The 13,547-nt window shown below is 46.6% G+C and overlaps 1 protein-coding gene across 1 annotated transcript in view; it reads right to left on the bottom strand.

Annotated features, from left to right (window-relative positions):
- ercc2 (excision repair cross-complementation group 2) overlaps window positions 1-13,508 on the bottom strand; it is a 39,091-nt gene extending 25,583 nt beyond the window's left edge. The window contains 10 exon segments of the mRNA XM_072459836.1: window positions 934-1,067; window positions 2,327-2,423; window positions 4,288-4,411; window positions 5,807-5,923; window positions 6,098-6,214; window positions 6,333-6,446; window positions 6,524-6,586; window positions 7,614-7,691; window positions 7,839-7,938; window positions 13,208-13,508. Of these exon segments, the coding sequence (XP_072315937.1) occupies window positions 934-1,067; window positions 2,327-2,423; window positions 4,288-4,411; window positions 5,807-5,923; window positions 6,098-6,214; window positions 6,333-6,446; window positions 6,524-6,586; window positions 7,614-7,691; window positions 7,839-7,938; window positions 13,208-13,212 (949 nt within the window). The 5' untranslated portion in view covers window positions 13,213-13,508.
- Between the last annotated feature and the right edge of the window lie 39 nt (window positions 13,509-13,547).

Here is a 13,547-nt window from a genome sequence, read left to right on the forward strand (position 1 = left end):
ACCATTAGCACCTGGTTGGCTCTCCTCTCCTCACAGCTCTGCTTTAGCACATTTCCATGTAGTGCTCCTCCTCAGAGCAGGTTCTCCTTTAGAACCCTCTTCCCTGGGGAAAAGCCTCATGTTTCTGCAGCAGGAGACAGAACACTGCTGTGTCCTCCACAGGCTGCACCAGTTCACTCTTCAAACCATTTCTAAACCTGAGACATAAAGTACAGACCACAGACATGAAGAGAGGCCCCTGGGAGCAGAGACTAAACTGTCCTGGCCAGAAAAGACCCCAAACTTTCTATGATAATAAACTAAAGTTGAGCATCTGCTGTTTCCTGTCCAGAGGAAAACCACTCGCTTCAAAACGACAAAAGAAAAACGAGCAGAGAACTACGTCCAGACTGTGACCTCTGTGGTGCGGTCGGGCAGATAAACGGTTTTAATGCACAGAAAGTTGAGGATAAACTGCACAGGAAGTGACTATATTGCGTAATCTGGTGCAGCTTCACCGACTCTTCTAAACACTCACGTGAAGATCTCATTTGAATGTTTTATCATTATAAAGAAGCTTTGAGCTGGATTCATATTGACATTTTGTGGACTGGGCTTCATTGAATTGGAGGAAAATTAAATCAGGACAAAGATGAGAGCGCTGCAGTTTCACTTTGGCTTTACGAGATGAGTCACAGTGTGTTTGTCTCGGTGTTTGTCTCGGTGTCCTTCCTCTGTGTTTGTGTCCTTCCTCTGTGTTTGTGTCCTTCCTCTGTGTTTGTGTCCTTCCTCTGTGTTTGTGTCCTTCCTCTGTGTTTGTGTCCTTCCTCTGTGTTTGTGTCCTTCCTCTGTGTTTGTGTCCTTCCTCTGTGTTTGTGTCCTTCCTCTGTGTTTGTGTCCTTCCTCCTTTACAAATACCTAAAGTTCTACGTTACTTTGTGTCCTGTCATGTACCTTTTAAGATCTCGTCCGGTAACACGGGGTTGGCCAGGTACACATCGGTCTCTCGGGCGACGTTTGCCTCCTTCAGGCCCTGCACCAGGCGCCGGTATTCCTCCTGCAGCCGGGCGGCGTCCGTCTCCTTTATACTGACACAGCACCGCAGTGTTACAGACACTTTCCTCTGTCCATCATCATTCTGTCCAGTTTGTTTAACTGGTTTTAGCCTCCAGAAAGACAGAAGGTTTCTGAACACTTTTAAAGCATAAACATGTCTGGACTCTTTCTGAAGCAGAGACTTTCTCATTTTGGCTTCTGGTTTTACTCCATTTTACTCCAATTATGAATGAATGAATCTGCACAAATATTCTTTAGATTTTAGGGTAAATATGGGAATAATGAAGCTGCTGTTGGATGGATTGACTCAGACAGCAAACTGAGTCTGGACAATTCTCTTTACAAAGCAGAGGCATTGATTTAGGAACAAGTAATAAAGTACGAATGTCAGTGTTCATAAGAAGGGAGTGTTCATAAGAAGGGAGTGTTCATAAGAAGGGAGTGTTCATAAGAAGGGAGTGTTCATAAGAAGGGAGTGTTCATAAGAAGGGAGTGTTCATAAGAAGGGAGTGTTCATAAGAAGGGAGTGTTCATAAGAAGAGAGTTCTCATAAGAAGAGAGTGTTCATAAGAAGGGAGTGTTCATAAGAAGGGAGTGTTCATAAGAAGGGAGTGTTCATAAGAAGGGAGTTCTCATAAGAAGAGTGTTCATAAGAAGGGAGTGTTCATAAGAAGAGTGTTCATAAGAAGGGAGTGTTCATAAGAAGGGAGTGTTCATAAGAAGAGTGTTCATAAGAAGGGAGTGTTCATAAGAAGGGAGTGTTCATAAGAAGGGAGTGTTCATAAGAAGGGAGTGTTCATAAGAAGGGAGTGTTCATAAGAAGGGAGTGTTCATAAGAAGAGAGTTCTCATAAGAAGAGAGTGTTCATAAGAAGGGAGTGTTCATAAGAAGGGAGTGTTCATAAGAAGGGAGTGTTCATAAGAAGGGAGTGTTCATAAGAAGGGAGTGTTCATAAGAAGGGAGTGTTCATAAGAAGGGGGTGTTCATAAGAAGAGAGTTCTCATAAGAAGAGAGTGTTCATAAGAAGGGAGTGTTCATAAGAAGGGAGTGTTCATAAGAAGGGAGTGTTCATAAGAAGGGAGTGTTCATAAGAAGGGAGTGTTCATAAGAAGGGAGTGTTCATAAGAAGGGAGTGTTCATAAGAAGAGAGTGTTCATAAGAAGGGAGTGTTCATAAGAAGGGAGTGTTCATAAGATGGAAGTGTTCATAAGAAGGGAGTGTTCATAAGGGAGTGTTCTTTTTAGGGCGTCACTTGCTGAACAGGCCAGCAGAGGGACCTCCTGAGCCGTACTTCTGGATGGTGGTGTGCAGTGTGTCCACGTTGCTCTGGCAACGGTCAAGAGTTCTCCTGGTGATGTTCACACTCATGGAATCAATGCACACGTTGTCTAAAACAATCAAAGTACATGAAACAGAGTGTAAGTTCAAAGTACACACGAGAACTACAGAGAGGAAAATAAGTATTTGAACACCCTGCAATTTTGCAAGTTCTCCCACTTAAGGAATTCTGGAGATCTGAAATGTTCATCTTAGGCGCATTTCCATTTTGAGAGACAGAATCTAAAAAAGCTGATCTGGAAATCATGTTCCTCCCCTAAAGCCTGATGGTTCCTCCCCCAAAGCCTGATGGTTCCTCCCCCAAAGCCTGATGGTTCCTCCCCCAAAGCCTGATGGTTCCTCCCCCAAAGCCTGATGGTTCCTCCCCTAAAGCCTGATGGTTCCTCCCCTAAAGCCTGATGGTTCCTCCCCCAAAGCCTGATGGTTCCTCCCCCAAAGCCTGATGGTTCCTCCCCCAAAGCCTGATGGTTCCTCCCCCAAAGCCTGATGGTTCCTCCCCCAAAGCCTGATGGTTCCTCCCCCAAAGCCTGATGGTTCCTCCCCCAAAGCCTGATGGTTCCTCCCCCAAAGCGTGATGGTTCCTCCCCCAAAGCGTGATGGTTCCTCCCCCAAAGCGTGATGGTTCCTCCCCCAAAGCCTGATGGTTCCTCCCCCAAAGCGTGATGGTTCCTCCCCCAAAGCGTGATGTTTCCTCCCCCAAAGCGTGATGGTTCCTCCCCCAAAGCCTGATGGTTCCTCCCCCAAAGCGTGATGGTTCCTCCCCCAAAGCATGATGTTTCCTCCCCCGTGCTTCACAGTTGGGATGGTCCTCATCCTTCTTCTTCCTTCAAACACGGTGAGTTGAATTTATACCAAAAAGCTCTATTTCTGTCTCCTCTGACCACATGACTTTCTCCCATGATCCTCTGGATCATCCTGATGGTCAAACTTCAGACAGGTCTGGACATGTGCTGACTTAAGCAGGAGAACCTTCTGTGCGATGCATGATTTTAAACCATGACGATGTAGTGTGTTACCATAGTAACCTGTGAACCTGTGGTTCCAGCTCTCTTCTGGTCATTGACCAGCTCCTCCTGTAGTTCTGAGCTGATTCCTCACCTTTCTTATCATCATTGAGCCCCAAGAGGTGAGATCTTCATGGAGCTCACGTCTGAGGTGAGATCTTCATGGAGCTCACGTCTGAGGTGAGATCTTCATGGAGCTCACGTCTGAGGTGAGATCTTCATGGAGCTCACGTCTGAGATGAGATCTTCATGGAGCTCACGTCTGAGGTGAGATCTTCATGGAGCTCACGTCTGAGGTGAGATCTTCATGGAGCTCACGTCTGAGGTGAGATCTTCATGGAGCTCACGTCTGAGGTGAGATCTTCATGGAGCTCACGTCTGAGGTGAGATCTTCATGGAGCTCACGTCTGAGGTGAGATCTTCATGGAGCTCACGTCTGAGGTGAGATCTTCATGGAGCTCACGTCTGAGGTGAGATCTTCATGGAGCTCACGTCTGAGGTGAGATCTTCATGGAGCTCACGTCTGAGGTGAGATCTTCATGGAGCTCACGTCTGAGGTGAGATCTTCATGGAGCTCACGTCTGAGGTGAGATCTTCATGGAGCTCACGTCTGAGGTGAGATCTTCATGGAGCTCACGCCCGAGGGAGAGTGACATCATCTTTAGCCTCTTCCATGTTCTAACAATCGCTCCAACAGTTTGATCTTTTGGCACCAAACTGCTTGTCTATTGCCCCGTAGCACTTTCATAAAACATACAATTATAACTTGGATAACAGGACTTAAGTGGATTTTGCATCATAATATATCACCCTTAAATGGAATTTGTCCCCATCTCAGTTCATATATAAGAATGATGTGAAGTATAAAGTGGGGCCAGAACAGTATATACAATATACACACAGCTCTTACCTATATTATGAGCCTCATCAAACACCACCACTGATGTCTTTGCCAGCTCCTTGGACACCAGGTCTGCAATCTTAGGGTCCAGGAGATAGTGGTAGCTGTACACCACAATGTTGGCGTGGAGGATCTAAAAAGGACAGAACAGTTTCCTAAATATGACACATGTCCATTGTCCATTTCAATATGAGCGGTTGAATGACAGCGAGGATTCTTACGTAAGACAGGGCCCACTACAACCGAGCTTGGGGTCAATCCCAGAGGCAATTTGTTTATGAGAAGTGTATTTTCTGGTGTATAAGGGACAGTGGATAGATGACCAGTCCTTTACACACTGAGGTCCACAGCAGAATACACAGACTACACTCAGTGCAGTCAGTTTGAGCTGCTTGAGTTTAGACACAGCACCATCGCCGGTTTAAAGGGCAGACAATTGTTATCACACATTTTCCATTTCTAGTTGTATATTGCAAGTTAATACATTTTAATAAAATATTATTATGGCACAGACTGAGTAGTTGCCGTGCTACCAATATTTGCCTCTAAGATCTCCTCAGGACCACAAACCCAGATGCAAGACGCTGTAAGAGATGAAACCTGGAAAAGACGAGGAGCTGATGCTTCCAGAACTAAACAAATAAAACTGAAGGACTTTAACCTCGGAGGGAAACTGACGTCCTTAAAAGCTAACAATGCTAATGCTAGCACGGTTCCAGGGGGAGAGTCCAGTCTCCAGTGGGAATCACCAAAGCCACACAAGACGGACAGGAAAGGACAGGACCTCTGGCAGGAGGAAAGGACAGGACCTCTGGCAGGAGGAAAGGACAGGACCTCTGGCAGGAGGAAAGGACAGGACCTCTGGCAGGAGGAAAGGACAGGACCTCTGGCAGGAGGAAAGGACAGGACCTCTGGCAGGAGGAAAGGACAGGACCTCTGGCAGGAGGAAAGGACAGGACCTCTGGCAGGAGGAAAGGACAGGACCTCTGGCAGGAGGAAAGGACAGGACCTCTGACAGGAGGAAAGGACAGGACCTCTGGCAGGAGGAAAGGACAGGACCTCTGGCAGGAGGAAAGGACAGGACCTCTGACAGGAGGAAAGGACAGGACCTCTGGCAGGAGGAAAGGACAGGACCTCTGGCAGGAGGAAAGGACAGGACCTCTGACAGGAGGAAAGGACAGGACCTCTGACAGGAGGAAAGGACAGGACCTCTGGCAGGAGGAAAGGACAGGACCTCTGGCAGGAGGAAAGGACAGGACCTCTGGCAGGAGGAAAGGACAGGACCTCTGGCAGGAGGAAAGGACAGGACCTCTGGCAGGAGGAAAGGACAGGACCTCTGACAGGAGGAAAGGACAGGACCTCTGGCAGGAGGAAAGGACAGGACCTCTGACAGGAGGAAAGGACAGGACCTCTGACAGGAGGAAAGGACAGGACCTCTTGCAGGTGAACCCCAGGGCACGTCAGTATTATACCCATATTTCTAATCCACAGTCACATGAGGGAGTGAGATACTGTGAAGAGTACGTACTGCGTAGCGTGCCAGATAGTACGGGCAGTAGCCTTTCCTGCGTCCATAATCCTTCAGGTTGTCCAGATTGTAAACACCCACAGGAAGTGGCACCTGACGGCCCACAGCATCAAACTCCTGCAGAGACACGCCCATGAGAAGGAGTGAGCAGAGGAGTGAGCAGAGGAGTGAGCAGAGGAGTGAGCAGAGGAGTGAGCAGAGGAGTGAGCAGAGGAGTGAGCAGAGGAGTGAGCAGAGGAGTGAGCAGAGGAGTGAGCAGAGGAGTGAGGGCAGGAGTGAGTAGGTTCTGACCTCATAGAAGCGGCACACAGGTAGGGTGGGGTTGCTGTGGCGTTGAGCTCGGATGTAGGACGCTGTCAAACTGTGACACTTCCCGTCCACTTCTTTACCAAAGCGCAGCGAGCTGACCTGGGATCAGCCGTGTGGAGCCATGGAAACCATAGAGGAACATTAGAGGCTGAACAGGGCAAAGCAAACGTGCTGCATTCAATATTAGTAGAATATTTGACAGAAGTGCATGTCTCACCTCTGGATGGATGCACAGGTTCTTCCTGGAGGACAGAGCCAGAGCCAAGAAGTTGTTGGTCTCCCCCGTTTGTTTGGTATAAAACTCCATCAGCTTCCGCAGTTCCTCCACAACCTGCACATCATGTTCCACATAAAACTTTAAACAAGTGCAAACAGGAGTGAGATGTGCGCCCTCTGCTGGTCACTCACCTTCTCGATCTCTGGGACTGTTCTGGAGCAGTAAATGAGCTTAGTTACCTCCAGAGGAAAGGCCTTTGGAAAGAAACACTCACAATGTTTAGAAGGGAGGAGGGAGCGAGGAGGGAGGAGGGAGCGAGGAGGGAGGGAGGAGGGAGGGAGGAGGGAGCGAGGAGGGAGGAGGGAGCGAGGAGGGAGGGAGGAGCGAGGAGGGAGGGAGGAGCGAGGAGGGAGCGAGGAGGGAGGAGGGAGCGAGGAGGGAGGGAGGAGCGAGGAGGGAGCGAGGAGGGAGGAGGGAGCGAGGAGGGAGGAGCGAGGAGGGAGGGAGGAGGGAGCGAGGAGGGAGCGAGGAGGGAGGAGGGAGCGAGGAGGGAGGGAGGAGGGAGGAGGGAGCGAGGAGGGAGGAGTGAGGAGGGAGCCAGAGGGAGGGAGGAGCGAGGAGGGAGGGAGGAGCGAGGAGGGAGGAGGGAGCGAGGAGGGAGTGAGGAGGGAGGGAGGAGGGAGCGAGGAGGGAGGAGGGAGCGAGGAGGGAGGAGGGAGCGAGGAGGGAGGAGGGAGCGAGGAGGGAGGAGGGAGCGAGGAGGGAGGAGGGAGGGAGGAGGAGATCGGATGGTTTTAGATCAGCAGACACACTACGCTCCCCCCAGTGTGGACCCCATGTGCTCTTGTTCTGGTCAAGTCACATCTACTGTGTCTGAAACGTAAAGGAGTTGTACATTATACATGTTGTATGTATATATATATTTAAAACATATATATAAAATATATATATATATATATATAATATATGTACGACAACAGAACAATTGCAGCTATAAACACCAGTTCAGAATCAAACACTTCCTCTTCCTCAAAAGGGGCTCTTTATTTGCTCGTGCTCTGTCCCCGACACAGAAGTCTCTCCAGAACAATGAACAAATACATCTTCATAAAAGGCAGAGACAAGAGGCTGTCCTGGTCCCAGGCCCAGAGGGGCCCCCAACACTCCAGTGTTTAGTGCTTATGCTAGATGAGGCCCCTGAACATGTCTCAGCCTCAGCGCACACATAATAAGCTTCTGAACGAGGAGCACTGCTGCATCAGCCCGTGAGAAGAGACTCACCCTTTGGTAGGCCACGATCAGAGAGAGGAGAGAGATGGTCTTTCCAGTCCCTGAAGGCATCTCCAGAACGCCATGGCCCTGAAGGACACCACGTTACACACCAGGTCCACTTCTCCACCACAAAGATACAATCATTTGACTTGGTCAGGAACCTCAGGAACCATAGGAACCATAGGAACCATCCCGTCTAATGCCTCACTATGAACTATGACCCTCTGGACCGACCTTGGCATCCAGGGTCCTCTTCAGCTCCAGCATGTAGGAGTACTGCTCCGGGTAGATGTAGTCGTACGGGAAGTGGACCAACAACCCATCGATGTTCAGCCTGTGACACAAACACGAGAAACACCTTCACCAGATCATTCCTCATCCAACATGTGTCCTCATGTCCTCATGTCCTCATGTCCATCATGTCCTCATGTCCTCATGTCCATCATGTCCTCATGTCCAACATGTGTCCTCATGTCCTCATGTCCATCATGTCCTCATGTCCAACATGTGTCCTCATGTCCATCATGTCCATCATGTCCTCATGTCTATCATGTCCTCATGTCCATCATGTCCTCATGTCCAACATGTGTTCTCATGTACTCCATGTCCATCATGTTCATCATGTCCATCATGTCCTCATGTCCATCATGTCCTCATGTCTATCATGTCCTCATGTCCATCATGTCCTCATGTCCATCATGTCCTTATGTCCTCATGTCCTCATGTCTATCATGTCCTCATGTCTATCATGTCCTCATGTCTATCATGTCCAACATGTGTTCTCATGTACTCCATGTCCATCATGTTCATCATGTCCATCATGTCCTCATGTCTATCATGTCCTCATGTCCATCATGTCCATCATGTCCTCATGTCCATCATGTCCTTATGTCCTCATGTCCATCATGTCCTCATGTCTATCATGTCCTCATGTCCATCATGTCCTCATGTCTATCATGTCCAACATGTGTTCTCATGTCCATCATGTCCATCATGTCCATCATGTCCTCATGTCCATCATGTCCTCATGTCCATCATGTCCATCATGTCCTCATGTCCCTCATGTCCATCATGTTCTCATGTCCATCATGTCCCTCATGTCCATCATGTCCTCCATGTCCATCATGTCCTCATGTCCCCCATGTCCTCCATGTCCATCATGTCCTCATGTCCATCATGTTCTCATGTCCCTCATGTCCATCATGTAGAACATGTGTTCTCATGTCCATCATGTCCTCATGTCCGTCATGTCCTCCATGTCCATCATGTTCTCATGTCCATCATGTCCCTCATGTCCCTCATGTCCCTCATGTCCATATGTCCATCATGTTCTCATGTCCCCATGTCCTCCATGTCTTCTCATGTCCATCATGTCTTCTCATGTCCAACATGTCCTCATGTCTATCATGTCCAACATGTGTTCTCATGTCCTCCATGTCCATCATGTCCTCATGTCCATCGTGTCCATCATGTTCATCATGTCCAACATGTGTTCTCATGTCCATCATGTCCATATGTCCATCATGTCCATCATGTCCTCATGTCCATCATGTTCTCATGTCCATCATGTTCTCATGTCCCTCATGTCCATCATGTCCAACATGTGTTCTCATGTCCATCATGTCCTCATGTCCGTCATGTCCTCCATGTCCATCATGTTCTCATGTCCATCATGTCCCTCATGTCCATCATGTCTTCTCATGTCCATCATGTCTTCTCATGTCCAACATGTCCAACATGTCCTCCATGTCCATCATGTCCTCATGTCTATCATGTCCAACATGTGTTCTCATGTCCTCCATGTCCATCATGTCCTCATGTCCATCATATCCTCATGTCCATCATGTCCTCATGTCCAACATGTGTTCTCATGTCTTCCATGTCCATCATGTCCTCATGTCTATCATGTCCAACGTGTGTTCCCATGTCCAACATGTGTTCTCATGTCCTCCATGTCCATCATGTTCATCATGTCCAACATGTGTTCTCATGTCCATCATGTCCTTCATGTCCATCATGTCCAACATGTGTTCTCATGTCCAACATGTGTTCTCATGTCCTCCATGTCCATCATGTCCATCATGTCCTCCATGTCCATCATGTCCATCATGTCCATCATGTCCAACATGTGTTCTCATGTCCATCATGTCCTCCATGTCCATCATGTCCATCATGTTCTCATGTCCATCATGCCCCTCATGTCCATCATGTCTTCTCATGTCCAACATGTCCTCATGTCTATCATGTCCAACATGTGTTCTCATGTCCAACATGTGTTCTCATGTCCATCATGTCCATATGTCCTCCATATCCTCATGTCCATCATGTCCAACATGTGTTATCATGTCCTCCATGGCCATCATGTCCAACATGTGTTCTCATGTCCAACATGTGTTCTCATGTCCTCCATGTCCATCATGTCCCTCATGTCCATCATGTTCATCATGTCCAACATGTGTTCTCATGTCCATCATGTCCAACATGTGTTCTCATGTCCTCCATGTCCTCATGTCCATCATATCCTCATGTCCATCATGTCCTCATGTGTTCTCATGTCCTCCATGTCCATCATGTCCTCATGTCCATCATGTCCAACATGTGTTCTCATGTCCTCCATGTCCATCATGTCCATCATGTCCTCCATGTCCATCATGTTCATCATGTCCAACATGTGTTCTCATGTCCAACATGTGTTCTCATGTCCATCATGTCCAACATGTGTTCTCATGTCCATCATGTCCAACATGTGTTCTCATGTCCAACATGTGTTCTCATGTCCTCCATGTCCATCATGTCCTCATGTCCTCATGTCCATCGTGTCCATCATGTTCATCATGTCCAACATGTGTTCTCATGTCCATCATGTCCATATGTCCATCATGTCCATATGTCCCTCATGTCCTCATGTCCATCATGTCCATCATGTCCATCATGTTCTCATGTCCCTCATGTCCATCATGTGTTCTCATGTCCATCATGTCCTCATGTCCATCATGTCCTCCATGTCCAGCATGTTCCCATGTCCCTCATGTCCTCATGTCCATCATGTCCATCATGTCCTCATGTCCATCATGTCCACATGTCCATCATGTCCTCATGTCCATCATGTCCTCATGTCCATCATGTCCTCATGTCCATCATGTCCTCCATGTCCCTCATGTCCATCATGTCCCTCATGTCCATTATGTCCATCATGTCCATCATCTCCATCATGTCCTCATGTCCATCATGTTCTCATGTCCATCATGTTCTCATGTCCATCATGTCCATCATGTTCTCATGTCCATCATGTCCTCATGTCCATCATGTCCATATGTCCTCATGTCCATCATGTCCTCATGTCCATCATGTCCATCATGTCCATCATGTCCTCATGTCCATCATGTCCTTCATGTCCTCATGTCCATCATGTCCTTCATGTCCTCATGTCCATCATGTCCTCATGTCCATCATGTCCATCATGTCCTCATGTCCATCATGTCCTCCATGTCCATCATGTCCTCATGTCCATCATGTTCTCATGTCCCTCATGTCCATATGTCCATCATGTCCATCATGTTCTCATGTCCATCATGTCCTCCATGTCCAGCATGTCCTCCATGTCCATCATGTCCTCCATGTCCATCATGTCCATCATTTCCTCATGTCCATCATGTCCTCATGTCGATCATGTCCATATGTCCTCCATGTCCATCATGTCCATCATGTCCATCATGTTCTCATGTCCCCATGTCCATCATGTCCTCATGTCCATCATGTCCATCATGTCCCTCATGTCCATCATGTTCTCATGTCCATCATGTTCTCATGTCCCTCATGTCCAACATGTTTTCTCATGTCCATCATGTCCTCCATGTCCATCATGTTCTCATGTCCATCATGTCCATCATATCCCTCATGTCCATCATGTCTTCTCATGTCCCTCATGTCTTCTCATGTCCAACATGTCCTCATGTCTATCATGTCCAACATGTGTTCTCATGTCCTCCATGTCCATCATGTCCTCATGTCCATCATATCCATCATGTCCATCATGTCCTCATGTCCAACATGTGTTATCATGTCCTCCATGGCCATCATGTCCAACATGTGTTCTCATGTCCAACATGTGTTCTCATGTCCTCCATGTCCATCATGTCCTCATGTCCAACATGTGTTCTCATGTCCAACATGTGTCCTCATGTCCATCATGTCCATCATGTCCATCATGTCCATCATGTTCTCATGTCCCTCATGTCCATCATGTCCAACATGTGTTCTCATGTCCTCATGTCCATCATGTCCTCCATGTCCCTCATGTCTTCTCATGTCCATCATGTCTTCTCATGTCCAACATGTCCTCCATGTCCATCATGTCCTCATGTCTATCATGTCCAACATGTGTTCTCATGTCCAACATGTGTTCTCATGTCCTCCATGTCCATCATGTCCTCATGTTCATCATATCCTCATGTCCAACATGTGTTCTCATGTCCTCCATGTCCATCATGTCCTCATGTCCATCATGTCCAACATGTGTTCTCATGTCCAACATGTCCATCATGTCCATCATGTTCATCATGTGTTCTCATGTCCTCCATGTCCATCATGTCCAACATGTGTTCTCATGTCCTCCATGTCCATCATGTCCTCATGTCCATCATGTCCAACATGTGTTCTCATGTCCTCCATGTCCATCATGTCCTCATGTGTTCTCATGTCCTCATGTCCATCATGTCCAACATGTGTTCTCATGTCCTCCATGTCCATCATGTCCATCATGTCCTCCATGTCCATCATGTCCCTCATGTCCATCATGTTCATCATGTCCAACATGTGTTCTCATGTCCATCATGTCCAACATGTGTTCTCATGTCCTCCATGTCCTCATGTCCATCATATCCTCATGTCCATCATGTCCTCATGTGTTCTCATGTCCTCCATGTCCATCATGTCCTCATGTCCATCATGTCCAACATGTGTTCTCATGTCCTCCATGTCCATCATGTCCATCATGTCCTCCATGTCCATCATGTCCAACATGTGTTCTCATGTCCAACATGTGTTCTCATGTCCATATATATATATATATACCATATATATATATATATATATATATATATATATATATATATATATATATATATATATATATATACCATATATATATACCATATATATATATATACCATATATATATATATATATATACCATATATATATATATATATACCATATATATATATATATATATATACCATATATATATATATATATACCATATATATATATATATATATATATATATATATATACCATATATATATATATACCATATATATATATATATATATATATATATACCATATATATATATATATATATACCATATATATATATATATATATATATATATATATATATATATATATATATATATATATATATATATATATATATTAGACGCTCAGAACTGGACCAGAACACTTGACTTGGTCTTGTTTAAGGTCCTGGTTCATGGTTTGGACCTGTTCAAGTCCTAATTTAGTCTTAAAAGCCAGTTTTGAAGTAAAACGTTACAAATAGTTCTCTTTATGTGATCATATTAGGGCAGAAACACTCACTTCATCTCGACTTCTCGACGTTTGTCCTTCTTAAAGCGCCATTGTGTGTGACAAGCTGCACTTAGTCCTGTCGAACAACCGGAGAACAACAGGAGAACAACCGGAGAACAACCGGAGAACAACCGGAGAACAACCGGAGAACAACAGGAGAACAACAGGAGAACAACCGGAGAACAACCGGAGAACAACCGGAGAACAACAGGAGAACAACAGGAGAACAACAGGAGAACAACCGGAGAACAACCGGAGAACAACCGGAGAACAATCGGAGAACAACAGGAGAACAACAGGAGAACAACAGGAGAACAACAGGAGCACAGCCTCAGCTTGAGCCGCGGCG

Source organism: Eucyclogobius newberryi, unplaced genomic scaffold, assembly GCF_026437365.1.
Source record: "Eucyclogobius newberryi isolate DKJ021-1_F unplaced genomic scaffold, fEucNew1.0.hap1 SCAF_10, whole genome shotgun sequence".
Taxonomy (NCBI): Eukaryota; Metazoa; Chordata; class Actinopteri; order Gobiiformes; family Gobiidae; genus Eucyclogobius; species Eucyclogobius newberryi.